Raw genomic sequence first — 26,283 nt, 5'->3', positions numbered from 1 at the left:
CATTGCTTTATCCACTATGCCACCTAGCTGCCCTAGGAATGTAAATTAAAAAAAAAAACAACTACTACTACAAAACAAAACAAAAACAGAAAATGGATGGTGAAAAATTACAAAGAACAAATGTGATCCCAAAGAACTGTGGGAAGACATTGCCCCCAACTCCTCTGTATAGGTAGGCTGTCAGGGGGGTGGGGTGTGGCATATATTGCCAGATTTTTCCAAGGTACTGATAGATTTTGGGGGTTTCCCCCCTAAATTCTTCTTGTTCTTTTAAAAATTATTTGTCCTAAAGGGGCTCTTTTGGGAGTGAAAGGGGAAAGGATATAGAGGGAAGCGTAGGCAATGTAAAAACAAAAGAAAACAATCAAATATTATTTTTAAGTACTTTTGACCTCTGAGGGCCCTTCCTACTCTGACATTCTGTAATATGTTTGTGGGATTACAAGCAAACCCTTCTCCTCTCACCCAGATGGTGTTTTTGAAGGAAAAATGAGTCTGGTAAGGCCAAATAATTGGTCAGTCTATATAAAAGCATTAGTTAAAAGAGTTTATTAAAAAGAAGTGGCTGTTGTGGATCTTTTGCATTGCTATATACATTAGATGCTCTTCTCAGTACATTCTAGGTAATCAATACATGGCAATGAACGAGGTATCATATTTAAGAAGAGTAAATGCTCCGTTTGTGCTTGGAGATAAGTAGATTCATTATCCAGCTTGGGAGGCATTTCAATTAAGCTGACTGGTGACATTAAGCAAAACTAAGTAAATCTCCTTATAGCCCTGCTTCGCTTCTCTGCTGCAGCAGTTTATATTTTATTCAGTTTGAGTCTTTCATTCCTGATGGCCTAAAAGTGTCCATCTACTAAGGAAAAGGAGATATTTAAAGCCAGTCTTGTGTAGCAGTGAAATAAATTTAGGGGATCATTACATTACTAGGAAAGAATTTATTTAGTACTTCTTGTATTTGCACTGTCAGGCAAAGTAGCAGGAGCAGTTAAATTTCTCTACATGAAATGTGAAAAGCCCTGAAAATGATGGTAAGCCACTTTGCAAGTCAGAGATGGATAGATAAATGGCAAATAATATCTGCTTCTAGAAGTATTTATTTATTTATTTTTAAGGCAATTGGGGTTAAGTGACTTGCCCAGGGTCACACAGCTAGTAAGTATTAAGTGTCTGAGGCCGGATTTGAACTCAGGTCCTCCTGAATACAGGGCCAGTGCTCTATCCACTGCACCACCTAGCTGTCCCCTTCTACAAGCATTTATTAGAAGTCCAGTCCTATAATCTTGGGATAATATCATCCTTTATTTCTGCTCACTACTTCTTGCTAGGCTATACCATCTCTATCTCCATTTCTGTGAGTACCCTCTCAGCAGGTCTCTTTTTATCCCCAGCCAGTCAACAATTGTTGGACTCCTTCAGGGAATTCATATGACCAGAGGATTTAGAGCAGGAAGAGGTTTTTGCAATCATCCAGTTGAAACTAGTTTTAAATAATAAAATTAATCAATTAAAAATTAAAATCAATTAAATAGGAAAACAATTTTAATAATTATGCGATGGAAACTGCCGAAGTATACATTGCAGATCAAATATTTGGAGTTAAGATGTTAGGCTAATAGATGGGTGATTGTAACTTTATTGCTATTAAAGATTTCAAACTGCATTTATACTTCTGTGTACACAAGATTTTAAAATGGGCAAAATAATGAAGGTTGATATGTCTTTGTCTGCTTTGTTTAATTTTGCTGTCTGCTCTTCTCTAATGTTGAGTTTCTAATTGTACACAGTTTAGTGATATCTAGGAACATAAAGTTGTCATCCATCAATAAAAATCACCAAATTGGTTTAAATTTTTTTAAAAATCGCCTTTTTTTCTTCCTCTCATTCACTACCACCACTGGGGGAAAATTGTAAACAAGCAAACAAACGGAAAAAAAAAAACAAAACAAAACCCCAAAACACCCATAGACAAAACAAACTACAGCATTGAAATATCCGGAGAATAAGTCACATTATCCATCTTGAATCTATCACCTTTCTGGCAGGAAGTGCATAACATGCTATATCATCAAATCTTTGTGTTGATCAGCATTCTTAAGGCTTTCAAAGCTTGAACCAATCTTCTATCTGTAAATTCAGATTCTGAAACACTATATCATGAGTTTAGCAGCCTTCTGAATGAACTTAGTAAGTAAGGCTGAATCAAGCCCTAATGATAAAATAGAGACTTGTTGCTCCCTTTCATGCAGGATTCTCACAAGGAACAAATTGGATAATGTATTTAAGGCGTTTTTTAAGTGAGGAGCACTACCTAGGGGTTTGCCGCTGCCAATGAACGGGGCTGGGGGTTTGTCTTGCAGGTTGTCAGCAGCACCAACTGCTAGAACCCTTCACTGATACTCAGCTTTTCCATAAATGCAGATGGAAAATTTCCTTTTCAAGGTCGATACCTAACCAGAGTTCCCCTAGCCCTTGAATCATAAACCTATTACAGCTTGTATTCTGAACTCATCCTTTTCTCAATTCTCTTAACCAGGAAGGAAGGAAAGTTGATTTTTAGATTCCCACCATGTTATTCTAAATCTCCATTTCCTCCTCTGCAACATGAGTGGGTGGGACGCTACGTTAACTGAAATTATTTCCAGGTACAACATTCTATGTCTGATTATTTGGTAAAGGGGGATTTCACTGTAATTTAGGTAGGTATGGAACATTCCTCGCATATAGCAATATAAACTGCTCTCTAGTTTTCTGATCCTTCTAATAACAAGGTGATGGTACTGTTTTCTGCTGTGCTGGGATCTGCTGTGCTGTTCAAATAAAGCTGCAGAGCCTGCCCCTGACTTTATGATCTCTCTGAAAGCACAACAATCACCATATATTCAGAATGGTGTGCAATCTCAGCTCCCACCCTGCCTTCTAACCCTCTCATTATTATATTGATATTGCAAGGACATTAGAATGAAGCACAGATCATATGCCCCGAGATGAACTGGCCTAGACACTGTTTATATCATGGTTGCTTCCTATAAGGTCATACACCAGACCAGTTGATAGCTCCATAAACAATAAGCCAGCCTGACAGGAAGGGAGACAGGTAACAACCCTGATTACAATATCCACACATGAGGCAGCTGATGAAGCCTTTCCACAGTGTCTGCTTTATTATCTTAAAGATAGGACCCAAAGGGCAACTCTTCTCAGTCTTTGGTCCTTACCTATGACATTCTCATTATATGGCTCCTCTGCATCAATTTGTGTCTGGGAGGTCATCTGAAAACATGACTTTACATTATCCATTCATTGAATACCAGATTCCATGTTCCTTTTTGTTTCTGTGAATAGTATATAATTTAAATTTCCTCAGAGACGCCAACCAGGTAGAGGCTGAAGTAAAGGGATATTTCTTTTCATTCCACTTCTCTCCTGTGCTATTGTGTTCTTTGCCCATCCCACAATGCACCTGACCTTAAGGAGCTCTGGAGCTCAGGTAATACAAATGCAACTATTGAAGGATTTGGTACCTACCACAGAAGCCAGAAATTCAACAGAAGGCTGGTGGCAGTAATTGTTTTTAGGGAAACTGTACCCCCACTCTCACCCCCTCATCATTTTCATCCTTTGAATAAAACTTCAATTCAAAAAGTATTTATTAAAGGGGGAGTGTAGGTGGCTTGAGGTTTGAAAGGGAGTCAAATAATAAATCAAAGAAACAGAGAATAAGTATGGAAAAATAATGATAACAATGAGATAACAGATTAAGACTGGGGTGGGGGGTAGAAATAGAATAGCCCTCAGAGGAACATTCCTCTCTCACTACAGTGGAAAGAGCACTGACTCCAGAATCCAGGATCTGATTTTAGATTCCACCTCTTAAAGTTTCTACTTGCATGACTCTGGGCAAATCACTTGACCTCCCTGTGTTTCATCTAAATAAAAAAGGGGGAAGGGAATTGGGTTAGATCATCTCTTCCAATTCTCCATTTCTTCCAATTCTCTATGATTCTATGATCCTATGAGTACAAGAGGCACATACACCTTTTAATTTGGGCACAATAACTCAATCACCATTATCAATGCTACTGCAAAGAGCAGATCAATCAGCTGCTCTATAGATTCAAGTCTATATGTCAACTCTCTAATAAGTTATAAGGAGCCATTGAAACAACTTAGCACTGCTTGAGCATGGATTTCTGATTTTTCCATTAAAATAATAGTGGGGTCTATTAACCAGAATAAAGAAGTGTTTGATAGTCTGCTTTTGTGGCTTACTTGCTACATGACCTTAAGGAAAGTCACCAAACATCTTGGGGACTCAGGCTCTTCACCTGTAAAATGGAGGTCATAATACTTGCACTAACTACTTCATAGGCTTAATATGCTTATCAAATGAGAGAATGAATATAAAGTGCTTATTAAGCAAATTCAAGTGAAACTAAACCAGAAGATACAGACATACACATTTTAAAAGTGTAGATTAAAATCAAACATGCATATCTTGTACAATGTACATACCCTAAGAGAAAAGGCATTATTGCATTTCAGCAAATTATTAGAGCATTTGTAGTTTTAAAATGTACTTACACTCCCATAGGGAGGCAGTTGGTGGGAGAAGAGAGAATGGGATAAAGGATTTTTTAAAAAAATCCAAATGGAAGTCCATTATTATAATATCTTAATGGCTAGGGGCATTTCCAAATTGATAAATGGTCAAAAGAAATGAACAGGCAGTTTTCAAAGAAGGAAATTCAAACTATCAATAACCATATGAAAAAATGTACCAAATCATTAATAATTAGAGGAACATATATTAAAGCAACTCTGAATTAGCGAAAATGACAAGTATTGGAAAGGCTTAGGGTAAAAAAGCATATGTGTGCACTAATGGTGGGATTATAAAGTGGTGGAGGCACTTTAGAAAGTTTAGAACCACACCCCCCAAAGTAACTAAACTATATGTAACCTCAACAATATTACTACCAGGCCTATACCCCAAGGAGATCAAAGAAAGAAAAAAAACCTCATATGTGCAAAAATATTTAAAGTAGCTCTTTTGATAATGGCAAAGAATTGAAAATTAAAGGGGTATCCATCAATTGAGGAATGGTTGAACAAATCATAGCATATGAAAATAATGGAATACTATTGTGCCAATGGTGAATAAAAATTTCACAACAAACCTGGGAAGACTTGTGTGAAGTGATATAGAATGCAGTTAGCTGAACCAGGAAAACAATTTATAATATCAATATATTTTTTTAAAAGCACCAATTTTGAAGACATCCTAACTCTGATTAGCACAAAGTCCAACTACAGTTCCAGAGGACAGATAGATGAAGAAGCATGACCCAAACCCTGCAAAGAGGTGATGGACTCAAGATGAAGAACAAGACCGAAATTTTCAGATATAGTCTATGTGTGAATGTGGTTTACTCAACTAGGTAGATTTGTTTATACATACACACATATGTGTGTGTATTTACTATCTTTTTTTAATGCAGGGAGAGGAGAAAAATAAATGTTTGCTAATTGAAAAAAAATTATTTAAGGAGCAGCCCAGACTGAATGAAGTTTACTTCCATAGTTGTTCTCCAGGGTAGCTATTATGTCAGCATTTCTAAAGTGCTAGTATTTTGAGAACAATCCTTCATTTAAACACATATTAAATTACTTCTATGCATGAAACTGTGTTGAGACAGAAAGAGACGGAAAGAGACGGAAATCTAAATAAAAGAGGGTCACTGCTCTTTGAGGAGTTTACAGTAAAAAAAATAAGGGAGATATGAGGGGGCAGCTAGATGGTGCAGTGGATAGAGCACCAGCCCTGGAGTCAGGAGTACCTGAGTTCAAATCCGGCCTCAGACACTTAACACTTACTAGCTGTATGACCCTGGGCAAGTCACTTAACCCCCATTGCCTCACTTTAAAAAAAGGGAGATATGTACAAACGTAAGGATAATAAAAATAGACTTATGATATAAGCATAAGAGGGACATCAGACTATCAATAAAAGACTTAGAATCTCAGAGGAAACTTTGGACATATTGAATCCACATCTAGATTAAACTGATAATTCTTTAAAAGTGGAAAGGGCTGTTCATTCTTAGATAAAACTTTAATATGATAATAATTTATAGTTCAGCATAGTGGCTGGTATATAGTAGGTGCTTAATAAATACTTGCTGGCCTGACAAGCATGTCATTTTCCATTATATTTGGTCAGAGATTTAGAGTTGAAAGGGACCTATACATCATCTCTTATAGATTCCTGGACTTCCAATATTTTACAGATCAAGAAAATGAAACTGAGAACTAAGGGGCTTGCCCAAAGACACACTGTTACTAAGTAGAAGAGCACACATTTCAATCCAGGTCTTTAACTCCAAATCATTCCTTTTCCTACTACACCACACTGGTCAAAGTAGGTTCACCAGTACACTAATCCCCACAGTCTTTTCTGAGCACTAAAAATATTGTTGGGGCATATAACAAACTAGAAAAATAATTCTCCAAGGGAATACATTCAGATGATGAGGGTGCAGGATCAGAGGAAGAATGCCTAGCTAGTTCTGTTTTCCCAAGTTCTGGACTTGAACTGTTTCTTACTTCTAAAAGGTTAATGGAATATATTATAGCACTCAAACATGGTAGCTACTTGACAACTTAACTCAGAGGATTTTTCTACTTCACAGAGATGCTACTGAGAATGAATAAAAGTTATAAGCCAGATCTGGAGTGAAGTGGGAAGGTGAATAAAGAGAAATAGAATGGTATTTCAGTTCTTTTCCAAAGGACTTCAACTTTTAATTGATTCCTAAGTGTATAAAAAGCTTGACAAATGACCCAATACAGTCACTTCTCCATATCAAAAGTCCTTAACCTGGGATCCATGGACCCCCCTAAGAGGTCTGTAGATAGATTTCAGGGAGTCTGTGAGTTTTTTTGTTTTGTTTTGTTTTGTTTTTTTAGTGAGGCAATTGAGGTTAAGTGACTTGCCCAGGGTCACACAGCTAGTAAGTGTTAAGTGTCTGAGGCCAGATGAATCTGTGAATTTAAAAAAATATATTTTAAGAAGTATATTTCAATATGATTGATTTCTTTTGTAACACTATGTATTTAATTTTATTTCTTTTAAAACATTATTCAGAGAAGGGGTCTCTGAGTTTTACTGTACAAGAGGAGTCCATGAAACACAAAAAGAAAGGTTGAGAACTGCTGCTCTATAACATTTTTTTTCTCTCCTCTTATGGCCACGAATCATTTCTATTCTGGAATGAACAATTGAACAAATTGAATGGTGATAGACTGTGAACTCCTTGAGAGAAGGGATTGTTTTGTTTTGCTTTTTGCTTTTCTTTCCATCTCTAGCCCTTAGCATAGTGCTTGGCATATAGTAGGCACTTAATAAATGTTGTTTGGTTGATTTAAAAAATCATTCCCAATAGCTATTTTAGAGTATTTAATACATTGAATAATAATACCATATACATGCTAAGTGCAGGGAGATGATTTTGCTAGGGGTTTTTGTTGATGTTGGCAGAAACTGAGATAAGACAAACTTCCTGGGTTTTCTTTCATGGTCTCCTGATGGGGTGCCATCAAGGATGCCAGACCTTTATGCTTCTGATAAGTCAGAACAGGATTCCTTGATGCCTGAAAGAGAAATGCAGACCCCACACACATGGCCAATGTATGAGCGCCAATTTTGGACAATTGTTTTACAGCCTGGAGAGGGAGGAGAGCTAACATCTGGGAACAAAGCCTCTTTCCACATAGTCCTGGCCTTTCAGCTTTTCCAACAGTTGCCAATATGGGAGAAGCACCCATTCTTTGCCCAAGTGCCACAAAGTTCCTTTCTTTTCCTTTCCTTCCCTTTCAGAGGCAGGCAAGCTGCCAGACAGCTGCCCAGGTGGGAATGCTTGATGGTTTATAATGAAAGGCTTCTGGCTAATAGGGAGAACCATTATTGCTGTTACTACTATCACCATTCCACAGCACACTCTAATCTGATGCTCTATAATCCAAGAACAAACAAAACAGCTTATAAAGAATGTTCTTTAAACAAAATCTTAGGTGGAAAAAACCACCATACTTCCTCAAAGAGTATTCCAACCCTTCCCCTACCCTGAAAAAAAGCATTTTAAAAATTGAGATGTTGGAGTAGTGGCAGGGGTGGGAGGAGTATCTCTCAACAGGTAGTTAAGTTATCATGGTAGCAACTTTTCTGCTGTGAAATCAATGGTTGAAATTTGGTTGAGGCCAAGTGATGACTATAATGAAATTGAAATGTCAAGATAAGGTGCTTTCAGAAGCAAGCGTGGAAGGGGCCAAAAGATTTTATGGTAATAAGTAAATATGGTATAATGTTTTCAGGACCTTTTTTAGATTAAAAAAATAAAATCTCCTTGGCAAATGGAAATAGTTTAGGTTGAGAAAGAGAAACAAAGGTACAAGATGATATGAATGACTAGTAAGGGTAATGAAAGTAAATATATTAGCTACAGAAACCTAAATCATCAGTAGAACTTTGTTTAGAAAAGGAAAAATTACTGTATAATTTAATTTTTCTTAAATTAGAAATAAAAATTTCATAAATTTACATGTACATAATTTTAAAAAATATGAACTTTGTTCATATATAAACAATGGAAAAGATATTCTTTAAGAATAGAAGCAAGAAAACTACAGAATTAATCAATAAAACTAAGAGCTGATTTTATAAAAAAGCAAACAAAATAGATAAACCTTTGATTAAAAAAAAGAAAGAAGAAAACCAAATTACCAATATCAAAAATGAAAGGGGTGAATTCACCACCAATGAAGTGGAAATTAAAGCAATAATTAGGAACTATTTTGCCCAACTGTATGCCAATAAATTTGACAATCTAAATGAAATGGATAAATATTTACAAAATATAAATTGCCCAGGTTAACTGAAGAGGAAATAAAATCCTTAAATAAGCCCATATTAGAAAAAGTAATTGAATAAGCCATTAATGAACTCCCTAAGAAAAAATCTCCAGGGCCAGATGGGTTTACAATTGAATTCTACCAAACATTTAAAGAACAATTAATTCTGATACTATACAAATTACTTGGAAAAATAGGTGAAGAAGGAATTGTACTAAATTCTTTTTATGACATAAATATGGTGTTGATACCAAAACCAGGCAGAGCCAAAACAGAGAAAGAAAATTATTGACCAATTTCCCTAATGAAAATTGATGCAAAAATCTTAAATAAGATATTAGCAAGGAGATTACAGCAAGTGATCTCCAGGATAATACTATGACCAGGTGGGATTTATACCAGGAATGCAGGGCTTCAACATTAGGAAAACTATCAACATAATCAACCATATCAATAACAAAACTAACCAAAATCATATGATTATCTCAATAGATGCAGAGAAAGCTTTTGACAAAATACAGCATTCATTCCTAACAAAAACACTAGAGAGCATAAGAATAGGTGGAGCTTTCCTTAAAATAATAAGTAGTATCTACCTAAAACTATCAGCAAGCATTATATGTAATGGAGATATGTTAGAGGCATTTCCAATAAGATCAGGGGTGAAACAGGGATGTCCGTTATCACCTCTATTATTTAATATTGTACTAGAAATGTTAGCTACAGCAATAAGAGAAGAAAAAGGAATTAAAGGAATTAGAATAGGCAAGGAGGAAACAAAACTTTCACTCTTTGCAGATGATATGATGGTATACTTAGAGAATCAACTAAAAACCTACTTGAAATAATTAACAACTTTAGCAAAGTTACAGGATATAAAATAAATCCATATAAATCATCAGAATTTCTATACATGACCAACAAAGTCCAGCAGCAAGAGATAGAAAGAGAAATTCCATTTAGAAAATATAAAATACTTGGGAGTCTACTTGCCAAGACAAACTCAGGAATTATATGAACACAATTACAAAACACTTTTCACACAAAATCAGATCTAAATAATTGGAAAAATATCAATAGCTCATGGATAGACTGAGCTAATATAATAAAAATGACAATTCTACCTAAATTAATTTACTTATTCAGTGCCATAATAATCAGACTACTGTGAGAATTGGAATGACACCCCCTACTTGGAGGGACATTGTGAGCTCTGGCCTGAAAAGAAAACATGTGACTTTGGCGTTCGGAAGTGACCTTTCTGGGGTTTCAAAGGGCAGATTGGCATCCGGAAGTTGTGTCTGTTGCCTATGGGTCCTGTAAATCAGTGTTACCAGTCAATTAGCTTAGAGCTGTTTATGTGGATGGCCCTGTTTCCTGTTTCACAGGGGACTTCTGGGAAAAGCCGCAGAAAAGCAAGGTCTTTTGGGTTTCCGGACTTTGGCTTGGCAGCAGGGGCAGGCAGAATAGGGAAAGTAGACAGATCTCATTCTTTATCCACATGTTTCTCTTTACTAGCCCCTAATATACTTTAATAAATACTTAATTTGGTGCTATATGTTTTTAATTTAAGGCGATCACTCATTAGATTTTAGACATCACAGCTAGAATTTTAGACCCTACACTACCTAAAAAATAATAAAATTCATCTGGAAGAACAAAAGGTCAAGAATATCAAGGGAACTAATAAAAAAAATGCACAGGAAGGTGGGCTAGCTGTACCAAATCTGAAGCTTTACTATAAAGTGGAAGTCATCAAAACTATTTGGTACTAGCTAAGAAATAGAGTGGTAGATCAATGGAATAGGTTAGGGCCAGGAGATACAGTAGTAAATGACTTTAGTAATGTACTGTTTGATAAACCCAAAGACTCCAGCTTTTGGGATAGGAATTCAGTATTTGACAAAAACTGCTGGGAAAAGATGAAGAGAGTATGGCAGAAACTAGGCATAGACCAACATCTTACACCTTATACTAAAATAAGGTCAAAATGGGTACATGATTTAGAAGAATAGAAGTTTTCCTATTAGAGAATAATGGCATTCACCTCACATATTCACTTGTTCCAAACAACATATGATGAAGAAGTTAGGATCTATTTATCACAAGATAACAAAGATAGTCCATCAAAAATTACCTTTAAAGGAAATTAACTTTTGAGAGATCCAAACCCTGCCCTCCCCACCCCCCCCACCCATAACTGTGATTCTAATTCAGTTCTCTGTTACATATTTAAATTTACATGATCAGTCCAGTTAAGGTGAGAAGTATCTCCTTAAACTTAGTCCCTTACCTGATCGATAACGTTCATCCCGAGACCCCGAGGACCGGCGGCGGTGGTATCTGGAGGAGGAGGAGGGGGTAACAGGAGTCCGACGTTCCTGTGGCAAGGCCTGATCCACCCCTAAATTCAATGGGAAAAGGAAAAGGCATATAATTGTGAGGATTCACTTGGAAGAATTTTCATGGAAATTACAGTTATGCTGACTTCTATAGGAATCAATCATGTTTATCCTATGACCAAGTAGTAACAAACCACGAATACAGTTCCCAGCAGCCAAACAAGAGTCTGAGAAAAAGGGGGATGAGAGGATTGTGGCCAATAGCAGTAGGAGAACTGATGAGAAGAGAGATATTTAATTCGAGTACTGTGGAGGACATACTAAGGATAATAATATACTTCATTAAAAAAAATTTTTTTGTTGTTGTTTGTTTTTTGGTGAGGCAGTTGGGGTTAAGTGACTTGCCCAGGGTCACACAGCTAGTGTCAAGTGCCTGAGGCAGGATTTGAACTCAGATCCTCCTGAATCCAGGGCCAGTGCTCTCTCCACTGTGCCACGTAGCTGCCCCGATAATAGTATACTTAAACTATGCCTTCTCACCACCTAAGAGTAGTAAATATATATATATATATATATATATATGTACATATACACAACAGAATATACTGTTCATACATCACAAAGATGTCCAGTAGCATAGACTTCTACTTTAGATGGTTAGTCCTTCTGGGCATTTGGGGAAAATATAAATGAAGGTACAATGAACAAAGGGAACCTACAAGGTCAAGATAAGGAATGAGAAATACAAAATATATAAAGTTTTCTTCTATCTCATATACCGAATATACCTGGTTTTCAAAAATCTATAAGAAAAACACCTTTTCCAAATTATATATAAATAACAAATACTTTATTTTTAAATGTTTTAAAAACTATGGTACAGCATTTAATCTGAAAGAGGTAGTATGGGCCAAAATGAGTCAATTAGTTCATATTAATAAATCATGGAGGGACTGAAGGCATATGTGTATTTGTTCATCACCTCTTCTTCCCAACCTTTATTTGGCTGGTTGGTACAAAAGTGTCAGAGTGGGCTTTTACCTTACTGTCTCTCATGAATCCTGACTCAATGGGAGGAGGTACAAGCCCATTGGAAATTACTGTGAGACCTGTTCCTGTGGTGACCATGGCAATGACATTAATTTCAAGTTAATGATAATAATTATCATTTTAATGATAATGATTTTTTACTATAATTCAGGTTACAGAAACTCCCAGGAGGTTATTAGCTTTAGGGAGACAAGCTTCAGTAGAGTTCATAAGAAGATTTAGGAAGACATGCACTTTTGTCATGTCATTTATTATTTCAGAAGACATAGTTTTAATCGAAGGACTCAAACACTTCAGGGGAATCTGGGATTTTATAAATGCAGGTATTTCCCTTTAACAATGAACATCAAGGCCTAGGATGAGACTCATAGTGTGATTTTCCCTGGGCTTCCTGGTTTTGGGTAGTGATAGGGCAAGAGTTTCCCTAATTCTCAGCACTTCTTTCTAAAGCTGCATGTCTCCTTTCTTCTGCCTTCCTTGCATCCTACCCCTCCCTCTGCTCCCCAGCAAAATGACCAATGGCAGTAAAAGGTGAACTTTCAAACCTAACTGGTACATTAGAAAGTATGTGTTTGTTCCATAAAATGGCTCTTGGATAGATCAACTATGTTGATGCTATGTTGACACAATTCCAATGAGAATATCAGGATGAAGCCACAAAGAATGTATCTCCTATAGTGTTTGAGGTTTTCTCTACTACAAAGTTGTAAATGAGTCAGAGTTGCAGAGTTGCCTACAGAGCAATATTATACAAGAACTCTACTAACACCTGAAATATTTCAGTATCACAAACTCAAACCCAAAGGAAGGGAAGGGAAAGAAATGAAGGAAAGAATAGGAAGAGTGGAAGGGAAGGATAGAAACCATTCTTCATTGGAAACAATTTATAACTTCCACACAAGTGCTCCAGTTGAAGAATTCAAAAGAAAATCCAGAGAGAAACAGACAGAGAGAGAGCGAAAGTGAGACAGAAACAAAGACAGAGACAGGGAATGGAAGAAAAGGGGGGAGAGGAAGAGAGAGAGAAATTAATGGTGGAAACTATTAACCAGCCAGGTTAAATTCTATACCCTACATCACTGGGAATCAGGATATGTTCAAGAAGGAAATAAAAATCTAAAGGCTCTTCAATCAGGTATATTTTCTTCTTTGTGTCTTTAAGTCAGAGAAAAGGCGCAACTCTTCCCTATTCAATCTAAGTTTAAAGGCTGTGACACCAGTAAAAGTAGTGTAAGATTTCATGAATGCTATGCTTTGGGTAGACAGCATCTGCGTCACTGGAAAATATGTAAACCACATAGTCACCATAAGAACATGGCAGATATGTTTGAGCCTATAAATTTCCACAGAATAATGTTAATAATATGTTTAAACCACAACAGATCACCATGTCTGATGACCTGGCAGAAGTGACTACCTTTGGAAGATTCAGGGTGCCGCTGATGCCAGAAAACATCTGTAGTCAACTTTATTTAAACATAAAGGGACAATCAGGATTTCTGAACTAAAAAGGCAAAAAGCACATATTCAGAATCATGGTTATCTATGTATGAAAGAGAAGATAAATGGTGAGGAACATAAAGTGGTAACCATGATATGCACTTCCAACAGCACAATCATTGTGAGAATTGACCAGGCACATGACCTCAATTTTAACCTTGGTTTTCTAACCTCATACCCTGAATCAGATGTGAACTATCAGATGAGTATTTTTCAAACTGGGTGCTGAGGACCCACTGAATTCTCCAGAAACATGTGAGGATTTGCTGAGACATTTCATGTGCAGGGTTAGACTTTAGGAGTTTTCGTGAAATTAAAGATTATTTTCAAATTTTATCTGCCAATATGACTTATGAATGCTGCTCTCCTCTCTCCTTAGATCTCTAATTTATTATCCTCTTTATCTTAAATCAAGATTCTTTTTTTGGGGGGGAGGGGCAGGGCAATGAGGGTTAAGCGACTTGCCCAGGGTCACACAGCTAGTAAGTGTGTCAGTGCCAGAAAGAGATATGTGTTGCCACCAATAGGTAAAAAGGGCATTATATTTAATGATGTGAGTATTTCATACTATGTATTCTTTTAATGTTCACGAAGAACTTCATCTGCAGTATCAAGATGGACCCTATTTGATTTACTCTTGTCTACAGAAGATTAAAAGGAGAGCAAGAAAACATTATAAAATATAATATAATTCCTATGACCATACAACTCTGATAATACCTATTCTAATTATTATTTCAGGATAAGCAAAAATATACACCATCACCTTAGCCTTACCTCTTAAGGTAATACTGATCTTTGGCTACAGATTCCTATAAATTCTGCATGACTCTATCTGCCCAACGTCTGTGCTGTTTCACTAAATTTGCATTTAATCAAGGTTCTGGAAATCAGTATTCATTTTTTAAATGATTTCAAGAAGCCTGAAAATCCCTTGAAGCCTGGGTTGTGCCTTTACTCTCAGTTGACTTGGTGTTTCAGCAAGTGCTCCCTTGATTAGAAGGCAGAGAGCCCGAGCTCACAGTGAGTTCACACTGTGGGAATATGAGCTATCAGGTTCCTGTGTCATAGCCATAGGAGAAAAAAATTAGACTACAAAACACCTTCAACTTACAGGAAAATAAATGTAGTGACAGTCCATGCTTTAGATCGATCAGAAAACCAAAAGAAAAAAGAAAGAAAAGAAAAAAAAAGAATTGGTTTTGAGCTGCTTCTGTCATTATCCAAATTTAATTAGAATGAAGAACCTGCTTCCTTAAGAACCAGAAAATGAACTATCAGGACCCTAAGTATTGACAAGAAATTTCACTAATCATTCCATTATCTATTCCTACTGATATATTCAATGAGTACGTTTCCTGGTCGAGAATAGGAAGTCCATTTTATATTCTTGATCAAGAACATTGCTTAACTGGGATACAAGTAATTTAACACTTTTGTTGATAGAAGATAACAAAATGGGCTAGCCAATCACTATGTCTCAGAGAATTGGTGACAGCCCCATGAGAGAGCCTCAAAGAGACATTTGGGAATGAGGTGGAGAGTTAGTCACACCTCAGTTAGCAGTGAGAACAGACTCCTTAAGAAGAAACAGCAGGAGAAATAGACTCACCAGTGTCTGTGAGTACTGGGCCAAACTGTTTGTGGTATTCATGCCCATTTGTAATTGGGATTTCTTTTATATTTCCTGTAGCAATCTGTTCTGGGAAAATATCAGGCTGAGTCACAGACTGGCCATGTTTTAAATTACTAACAATTACCTATTTGAATGCTGTTTCTTCCTCTGTTCCAGGACTTAACCTTGTCTCTTACATTTTATCTAGTGAAAACACAATCTAGTTCTACACCACTAGAGAAGCTATAGGTTACAGGCTTTCTTAAGTTGGAGACCACAGTCGGCAAAGGCTATATTAAATTATCTTATGCTTACATATATATATTCCTGTACAAGCTAAAAGTCTAGCTAGTCTATCTAAAATCTCTAATGAGTGGTCGCCAATAAATTATAAGCTTTAGCAAGAGTTAGACTTTTAAGCATTTATTAAGGAGAATAAGAATTTGGTAAAGAGAGAGAGAAAGGCCTACATTCATCTATCTATTAAAGGGAGAGTTCATTTCTAGCTTCCTTCTCCACCAGAGTCCTCAGGAAAGAGGGCGAGTCAGAGTGCCAGGCACCCCCTTCTTCCTCTCACAAGCAAACGTCACTTTCTGACGCCTAAGAAAAGACACATGGTCTTGGCCTCAGAGACCTTCACCTCATGGCGGAGCTTTTCTACAGTAAGTCTCCAGCAGGCGGTGTCATTCCAATCGTTACATTCCCAAAGTGAAGGAAAAGGGGAGAAAAAACAAATCCCCATCAGATTCAGTTTAAATGCTTATGGTAACAAATGGAATTTTTATTGTCATGATCATCAGACTTAAAATACTAATAGCTGCCTAATAAAGTACTTTAAAACTTCACAGAGTATGTTGCATAGATTAGCACATTTGAACATCACATTCAAGATGCTTTCAAGCTCTTACTTGCATAATGAAAACATTACCCTAAATCTGTGCCTTGGTATTATTGAGAAATGATTCAATGGAAGAAGCCCTCTGCTAAAATGGCAAGGATGAAATTAATTAAAATTAATGTCAAACTCAATAAACAAACAAAAATAAGAATGAAAAAGTAGGCTGTTACCAAATCTCTTTGAATATATCTTCTAAATAAATAGCCTAGTCTCCATCAAAATCATTTAGAAGAAATAACAGGGAAATTTTAAATGGTGTATACAAAAATCTGTTTCATGGATTGGTCCAGTTTTAAATGTGGGAAAAAACAAGTAGATAGGGGCAGCTAGGTGGAGCAGTTGATAAAGCACTAGGCCTGGACTCTGGAGGACCTGAGTTCAAATATGCCCTCAGACACTTGACACTAGATGTGTGACCCTGGGCAAATCACTTAACCTTCATTGCCCTGCACCCCCTACCCCCCCCAAAAAAACCCCACAAGTGGATGAAGAATGTATATGACTCAGATTTTGAAATGCATTGATATCCTACTAATTGGTCTAGATTTCTGTATGTAAGTATACATGTATTGCACAGATATTGTACATGGAAAGACAAAAAGTTGAACTCAGAAATGTTTAGAAAGTAGAGATTATGCTCAAAACCATTTTTAAGCTGAAAACTACTTTCAATGGTCCCCAGGTGATTCCAAAGAAATAAAAATGAAACAACTCTTAAACATTCAAAACTATTCCTTGGATGCTATATGGCTACAAATTGCAAAGCACCATGATCTTAGGAGAATCAAAATTGCAAGTGATCCAAAGAACAATTTAAAGATGCATGGTAGGAACAAGGACACATTACCATATTATCAACAACATAATAAATGTTTGCTTAATTGAACCGGACAAAGACTTTTACTTGGGAAGGTGCACAAAATGAAACATTCAGGACATGTCTGGCATAGGGTCAGTCTATGGGGCAACTAGAGGGAGGTTGGCATGACAAACTGACAGCCTTAGTTATTACCCTGGTAGTAATAACAATAACAACAACAGATATAGTATGTGTCTGAGGGACTTATACATTTTATAGTACTGAAAATATATTAAGTTAGCCAAGAATTCCCCTGGCCCATTGAGTGGCATGTAAAACATGCAGAGAAATCACACTGGATGAGAGGGTGAAGATGAGTTCTAATCTGCCCAGTGAAGGAAGTACTGATGAGATCATGGATTTAATGAGGTTGAAACTGAAGACAAAGAAAATCCCTGTAAAACACATATAAAGGCTCTGCATCTCATCAAATAATCTTGCTTTGTCAAATGCTGCTACTGGGCTTCAAATCAGGTTCTCTTAGCATCGATTACCCCAAATTTCCCAAAGGCAGGCAACTCCAAGCCATGAAATTCATAGCTAAAGAGTGCTACACATTGTTACCTTGAGATTATCATCAAATACAGGGATTTTGTGCTGAGTTCTCTAAAGTAACAATAAACAAACAAACATTCAGCTCCCTAGAATGTGCTGAGGTAAAAAGATCATGGCATCCTTGACATTTTAGAAATGGGAATGGTGACCAGCAGGCAGTCATCTTCCATGACTGCCTAGTAATAAATACTGCTTCCATGCCTACTTTGCCTTTCAGATTTGCCCAAAGAAGAAACCAAAATGGAAGGGTGGTGGCGACCGAAGGAAATAAAGAGGTGGGTTAAAAAAATAAAGCTGTCCTCTAAAAGGACATGTGTTTATGTGTATGAGTGAGCCACACACATGTATATATGTAAGTATGTATGTATGTATGTGTATATGTGTGAGTCACAAAACTGAATATCATTGATATCTACCTTCAGTACCAATCATTAGAACATTATCTTGCTTACTTATAGAGGATAAAAGAATATTATTTTGTTCATTTTCCAAACTGTGTCCTTCCAAAGAGGAATAGAGTGGGGTGAAGAGCAAAATAAGATGAAGCAGAAGGAAGAGTGGTAGATTTGAATTATGTTCATGCTCTTGAACAAAGAGTACAAATACCACTACTTCACTCAGAAGAGACTGACCTCTTTATTCTTCTAGTTCTTAGAGGGGTACTAATAATAAAAGCTCACATTGTTATATTGCTCCAAAGTTCACAATGAACCTTCCTCACAATTTTGTGAGGAAAATATCAATATTATCAAAATATTGAAAATATTATTATCCCCATTTTATGGATTAGGAAACTGGTTTTCCCAGATTGACATAGTGAGCAAGAGATGGACTGAAGCCTCAAAACATATCTTCTGAGGTTTCATACCTCCACATGGGGTGGTAGAAGAAGCAGAGGGCTTCCATCCTACCAGCCACATCAGCAACTGTGGAAATCAACAAAGTGACAGATGTATTAAAGTGGTACTTTGTTCTGGTAGACCGATATCTGGAAGTTACATGTTCAATTCTAGGTGCCGCATGTGAGAAAGAAATTTGAGAAAGCCACTAGAGAATGTCCAAAGAACAGCAGATAGAATAGTCAAAATCCTCACATACAGGATCTACAAGGACTGTCTGAAAGAACTGACAGTGTTTAGCCTGGAAAAGAGAGGGCTCAAGAGTAACATGATCATTATTGTCGAGTATAGGAAGGAAATGGGAATGTTTGCTATGGAGTGGAGAAGGCTCCATAGGAACATGGTGGTTATTTTAAAGTCAATGAAAAAACTGGGGGTATTTAACATGGAAAGAGAATACTCAAGGCAGATGTGAAATTTTCTTCAAGCTACCAGGTAGAAAAGATGAGATTTCTTGTTTTGGACACAAAAGGTAGAAGTGGGAATGACTGAAGTTTCAAAGAAGCAGACATGGGCTCATGTCAGGAAAAAAAAATTTTTTTTGAGGGGGGGTGCAGAGCAATGAGGGTTAAGTGACTTGCTCAGTGTCACACAGCTAGTAAGTGTCAAGTGTCTGAGACCAAATTTGAACTCAGGTCTTCCTGAATCCAGGGCCTGTGCTTTACCCACTGCACCACCTAGCTGCCCCAGGAAAAAAAAAATCTTAACAATTAAAACTGCCCAAAAGTAGAAATGGCTGCTTCCAAAATAGAGGATCCTCCTCACTAGATTTCTTTTTTGTGAAAACTGAATGGATAGTATATGAGCGCTTCTTCTGTAGGCAAAGAACTGGACTAGATAGAGCTCCCTACTAATTCTGTGAGTCTCTGATCATCCTTAACCTTCACACTTGTGGATCATGCTATGTTATGGCTTTTGTACCTCCAATTACCATAGCAACAAATTATTCCACATCAATACTCTAAAATGTCTCACTGGGCAATGACAGCTTATGAGGACTTCTAGAGCAAGGAGGTCTAGTAAGGGTCTTCTTTAATTACTACTTCAACCTAGAAAAGTTTGAAAAATAAAAAGTTTGCCTAAATCCCAGGGAGGAAATTGAATGAATGAATATTCTAGGACAGCAATGAACATCACATAAAAATTTTCATTGACAGTTCTTGTAGAGTAAGTGATATCTTCTAGAACAGCACTTAGAACAAATACAAGCCATTTAAGACATAAAATGTTCTCAGTGTTTATCAGGTAAGAAAACTTATGCTGCTTATTCATGGCAGCATTAGTAAGAGACTGTATTATGCCACTGCAGCCTATGTTGCAGAAACAGTTAGGAGTTACTTAAGTACAAAAACATACTGTACTATAATAAAATTTCACTGCAGAGAAAAATAAGGGCACTGGTTTCTACCTCATATATTTACAAGAGTAATAAGTTAGAATAGTTAATGAACTATGATGCAGGAAGTGACAAAAAGCCAGAAAAGGACAAGTACCCCCCCAAAATGCTAAGGTACCTTAAGTATTTCTCCTTCTTTCAAATATTAGTCTCAATTTGCAACATTTTATCCCTCACCTCTACATCCTACATTAAGGTCTCTCAGTTTTAGTCATCATTTTTTCTTCTGGGAGTGTTCTTAGGGTTATAAATAAACAAAGGTATTCCTCAATCATTATTGAGAGCACCACAATATTCTCATGAGATATCTGTAGTCACTACGGAATGTAATGCTTACTACATGAATATAATCTACATGACCTGTCTTTAAAAGCCTATGAAAAGTGGCAAAGAGACGAAGCTTCCAGAAGAACCACTTGGGACAGTGCTAACATTCTACTGTGAAAAATCAAAATTGGCTGAAAGTGGCTGAACTCCAACAGCTTTGAATCTTACACAGAAGTCCACAAGAATCTCCAGTCAAATGTTGTATGTTCTTAATACTCCTTGGAAATGCTAATTATATATTTTTTAACCACAAATGCTTTGGCATTGTTTATGAAACAATAAGTCTTAAAAATTAAAAGGAATTCATTGGAACCACCTTACATGTTTAGAAAAGTTTGTCTGAAATAATACCAAATTATTTTGTGGCCAAAAAATAAATTCAGTGATCTATCTTTCCACATATGACAGAATGGGGAGGGGAAAAAGAAAAACCAAATAATTTTTGAGTCTTCAATATAAGGAGAATCATAAAAAGTGGGCCAGGCAGGAAAGAATTAAATTCTTTAATTTAGAAACATCTGCTCCAGTTACTCACTTGCTAGAGAATTAAGTTATGCATAATGGATGCCTTTATTCACTCAGGAGTAAATCTCTAAAAGAATAAGAACAGTGGAAAAACCACCAAATAATATGAGGAAGCAACACTGAGTGTCAACCTCCCACAGACCATGAAGTAGGACAACCTGTCCTTAAATCACAGGTGGGAAGACAATGATGTTTTTTAGTTCTCAAAGGAAACCAGGGAGACTAATGTAGGTAAATGGCTCCTCTACACAAAATACACTCCTGTCAGATTATATATTTTTTCCTCTCATGTTCAATGAGCATGTGAGTCTTCAAAAAAAAATCCTAAGATGCTATCTGATGACAAATCATCTGTTTCTTCTTTCTGTCTCTTTTCATTGATAAAGGTATTACAGACTTCCAGGGACATCACCAATTTGGCTGAGGGTCAAATTTCAAAGGATAAATGGAAGCAGAGGTTGGGAGACAAACACAGTGGGAAGAATGGGGAGCAGCAACCTTCACCCCTGTTTGTCTTTAAAACTGGGATATCAACCAGTGACTTTATATCTATCTATCTATCTATCTATCTATCTATCTATCTATCTATCTATCTATCTATCTATCTATCTATCTATCTATCTATCTATCTTATCTATCTATCTGTAATACAACTGCATTCTAATGATGCCTCATCAGCCTCACATAGTTGGTTAAGGTTCTAGACTTGGCTTCTGGAAGACCTAGGTTCAAGAACAACCTCAGACACATATTAGCATAATGACCCTTGGCAAGACAGACAAACCACTTTGTGCCTTATTTTCCTCATTTTAAAAATGAGAATGCTGGAAGCACTATGCTCCAAGGTTTCTACAAGCTCTATATCTATGATTTCCATTACTTGTACATGATTCCCTTGCAATATGTTTATACAAGGCAGGGGACAAAGGGAGAAATGCCATGTGTTGATTCATGAAGCTAAAACTTTTATCTATAAATGTCAATTTTCTTATGATACAACCAGGAGGAACACATTCACCTTTTGGCTAGTTTTTTGTTTGTTCTTTTGCTTTTTTTTTTTTTACCAAACATGCTTTCTTGTGATCTGTAGAATTTACTAATTTACAAGTCTTTAAATGCCCAAGTGGTTTGATGTTCAGAACTGAGTCCAACCTTCCAACAGATGTTTGACCATAGAATGATGAAGCCAATAGGAAATCAGAAAATTTTAGTTGAATTTTCAAGTTTTGTCTTTTTTTCAAATGTAAGTTGTGTGTTCCTACAACTCTGAATAAAGAGTTGTAAAATAAAAAAATGGGGGACTTACATAGAAAAGCCCAATGACTTGTGAGACAACTAACTATGTCACCTTGGGTAAATCACTTCAGTTTCCTGGGCCTTAGTTTCCTTGTCTATAAAATGAAAGAACTGGACCAAATGATCATTAAGATTCTTTTAACTCTATGATTTTATAATTGTTCAATTTCAAGTATAACAAAGTTGAGGTGAGTATTTTCTGAATTTTAGGTTTCTTTACAGGACATGATTTCTCCATTCCTTCTCTCTCTCTCTCTCTCTCTCTCTCTCTCTCTCTCTCTCTCTCTCTCTCTCTCTCTCTCTCCCTTTTGAAAGTAGTGCTCACCGAAACGAAAGTAAAACAGAGGCCGGGTTCCTGCGGTGCTGGCCGCCCGGTCTCTGGCCGCTGCTTCTCGGATGTCACAAACCCCGATGTTGGCGGAACGGAGCATCCTTCTTGTGGGTCCTTCACTGTGCTGTAGTCTACACCGTACTGCGGCAGCTCCATTCGCTGCTGTAACAAGTTGAAAAAAAAACTAATTAATTCAAATTTTAGTTTTTTTTTTTTTAAATTTGTTACAGCAGTGAGTGGAGCTCCCGCCCCCATGCAGAACAGCACACACAACAAACAAGGGACCGCAGGACACAGCCCCAGGGCCTTCCTTCCAGAATCAATGCCCCACCAACATTGGGGTCAATCATGTTCTTTGCAAAGCTGCAGCTTGAGAACTATCTTCTTGGGAAATGCCTCTGTTTCACTTTAGTTTTGCAATGCACAGATGAAAAAACAACCACAAGGACAACACACAACCAATCCATCCCCAGCCTTCTTCCAAAATACAGAAGACTCTACTTCCTTTATACAATTCAGTAAGTGGCATGGTTATTTAGAAGGTCAGCATTGGCTATGATTCTGTTGGAAGGAGGAGAGAAAACACAACAAACCATGGAATTCCATCACTTGTCTCTCTATGATTGAGCTTGAGAGATCTACACTTGAGAGGTTCAGGCAAGCCCAACTGTTTTTGGGTCATGAGTGTGCTGATGACAAATCACTTCCATTCTCTTTCATTTTAGATCCAGGAAGCAGTAACATCCTTTCTACCCTTCCTTCAGCTAACCAAGGCCTAAGAAAGACAACTTAACTTCCAGGAATGTCCTTCATGGGCAAATTGGGAGGCATGGGGACTTTTGTAAAAATGAGTCAATACTCTAACCTTCCTAAGTATCTTTTCCATTTTATTGGTAGGAAAACTGATTTGGTTAATCATTACAATAAAGAAAGCAACAATACAGTATGTCTCCACCCATTTTTATGTTTGTTATTTTACAGCTAAAGGAAGGAAAAAGAAATAGATTAAAAATAACAAACGTACAAAACTAAAACAAAATCTACAAAGTCAGTAGAGACTCAGAATACAAATAAGCTCTCTTTGAGCACACTTTTCCATTAGCTGGTGGTAGGATGCCACTAAACACATCAAGGTTAGTTATAGTAATTATTATCCAGCTAAAAGAAGTTAGTAAAATGTTTCATTGTGTGTCTGTGTATATGTGTGAACATTCTCCAGAAGAACTTCTAAAGCAATGCTTTAAAGACCAAAATTTACTGAATAACATGAAAATACAGCTTATGAGACCAGTACCTCTTCAACTTCACAGTATAGGAGTTTCATTTTTTCTTAGGAAAATAAACATTTCCTAATTGAGCTCACTTTAGCTGCTGCTAACATGTAGCCTGCACTCAGGGTCACCCTTAGACCAGAGAGAGGATTGCCTGAGACTTTAGACATTAACACCAATACTAACATTGGCTTCCTTTCTCCTAGAATTTACCAAGGCTCAGGGAGAGACCAACATCACCCGAGTGCAAAAAGACAACATTAACTAACAAATCTGAGAAGGCTAGAATGGGGGCAGATGCTGTACACGTGAGGAGAATAAATAAAACATATTTTACATAAGCTACAATTTAAAACACAGCAAGACTCTGACTGAGATTTCATAATCACAGAACATATTTGTAGCCTTATTTCCAGGTAGAAATCTTTAGAGAGAGAAAGTATTTTAAACTCCTAACTGGTCTTCATTTTTATAGGAATGGGGCTTTCAAAAATAATTATTACATCATTTGCCATCTCTACACGAACAACTCATTAAATCAAGTATCCAGCTGATTAGGAAAATGACATATGAGCAAATGGCCATAAAGGGTATGTATAAAGGCACAAGGAAATGTGCTATTTAGGTACAAAAAAAATGTTTGATATTAGTGTTGACTATACATCAAAAATGTCCTCTAGTCTCAAATGAATTATCTTACTTGCCCTGTGTCTAATGTGATTAGTTCTAAAGACCCACAGAACTTTGAGATTTTATGGCACCAATCAATATATACATACCTGGAGGTTGTGGCAGATAGGCCCCAATTAATTTTGACCTCTTCTTTTCATAACCTTTCTGTGTGATGTCACCTGGGAGGAAAGAAAAAGAACATTCAGTAAGCCTTACATCACATGAGGTTCCAAGCTGCACAATGTCCATCCGTAGAACCACGACTGCATATCTAGTACCATCTGTTAGCCTTGACAGTGATAATAAACTTATCAAGGCACAGTATGATCATCCCTCTCTGAGTCTCTCTTCTCTTCCTTCTCCTCCTTCAACACGAACAAAAGAAACTCCCCAAGCCCACCTAATGCATGTTAGAGTCCTTTGGGTAAGTAACCCTCCCATCTTGATTCAGCTTCCTAGTGCAGTACAGTCTGAGCCTTCAATCTTATCCCAATCTGCTGTCACAAAGCTTTCAAACCCAGAGCTGGGCTTTCATTAACTCAATCAACAGTGGATTATGCAGACTGCTTAGGCCAGTGTTGACTGGCAGCAGACATTACCGATTAGCATCTTTTTTCATTAATGGGATTTTTCTAATCAAGCATGGAGGTCGAAAAGATTTTAGACTGCTGCTATGTTACTTCACTAATATAACTAGTTATGACAGAAGGTGGTGTTTTCAGAAAATCTAAGCATGCCACCCCTTAAAAGATTCAGCATATAAACCAAAATATATTAGAAAAGTGCTCAGTTTTGACATTAAATAAGATTTTGACTTTACAGTGAAATCAGTCAAATTTTTTAACCTTTCAGTCAAATATCCAGGCAGAGAAGAAATGTGTTTACATTTTCCTCTAAATGAAAAACTATTAATTATTTTTGGATAAAACCTTATAAGGACAATGTTTCAAGCTTTCTTTTATAGGTTGACAGGTATTTGTTCTTGAATTCTTTTTTAAGCTTTCAATGTGAATGTTTTTGTTTTCTTTTCAAAATTATCACTCCTGGAAGTGATAATTCTGCCCTATCATAACTATTACATCAAAGGTGATTTTTTTTTTGGTGATATTCCAAGTTTAACAGGAAATACATACATACATAAGATTTTAAATGAAAAGAAAAGCAATTGTCATGAAGTTAAAAAAAACCCACAATCAACAAACCCATCCCAAAAAACAAAAACATTACCAACCTAACCATTAGCTGTTATCTCCTAGCCAGGTCTTGTTTTCGTTTTTTACAGCCTCCCTCCCTTCCTCCCCACCCATGCCATTCTCCCTACAAATCACCACATCTAAAATATTAGAGGGAAGATGGAAATATTTTGCAATGAAAGAATATGTGGGAAACAAAGTCTGTACAAATTTTAAGGTTCCAATGTCTTGGTGTTTCCTAATGTTATTAATAAACAGTCAACTTCACATTAATCTTTAGGTTCTCCATTAACCCCGGACTTGAGACTTCATGAAAACCAGAGGAAGAGGGTGTTCATTGGTCAAATGGAACCAAAGGCCACTGTTCTGCATGAGAGAATGGTATATAAAAATAAAATCCCAGAAGGGATATAGGAAGATAAGAGTGGGCTATGACACTCCCCATCTTGGCATGCAGAGAAACCTGGAAAGCATAAACCTCCTTGGGAGGCCTTGGACAAGGCAGCTGCTACAAGTCACACTTGGGAGTAGTGGATTAGTTTTCTTTCATATTGTTTTTTTCCTCTCTCTCTCTCTCTCAATAATCTCAAGACAATGCTTTATTTAAAATACTGCTTAGGAGATGAGTTTTCACAAAG

General features: G+C 36.8%; 1 protein-coding gene across 1 annotated transcript in view; it reads right to left on the bottom strand.

Moving 5' to 3' along the window:
* DIP2C (disco interacting protein 2 homolog C) overlaps positions 1-26,283 on the bottom strand; it is a 604,567-nt gene that overhangs the window by 242,957 nt on the left and 335,327 nt on the right. Inside the window, 3 exon segments of the mRNA XM_043967134.1 lie at positions 11,210-11,320; positions 22,504-22,671; positions 24,560-24,631. Of these exon segments, the coding sequence (XP_043823069.1) occupies positions 11,210-11,320; positions 22,504-22,665 (273 nt within the window). The 5' untranslated portion in view covers positions 22,666-22,671; positions 24,560-24,631.

Source organism: Dromiciops gliroides, chromosome 5 (genome assembly GCF_019393635.1).
Source record: "Dromiciops gliroides isolate mDroGli1 chromosome 5, mDroGli1.pri, whole genome shotgun sequence".
NCBI classification, from domain to species: Eukaryota; Metazoa; Chordata; class Mammalia; order Microbiotheria; family Microbiotheriidae; genus Dromiciops; species Dromiciops gliroides.
Note: the sequence above shows the minus strand (reverse complement) of the source record. Positions and strands in the feature narration are given on the sequence as shown.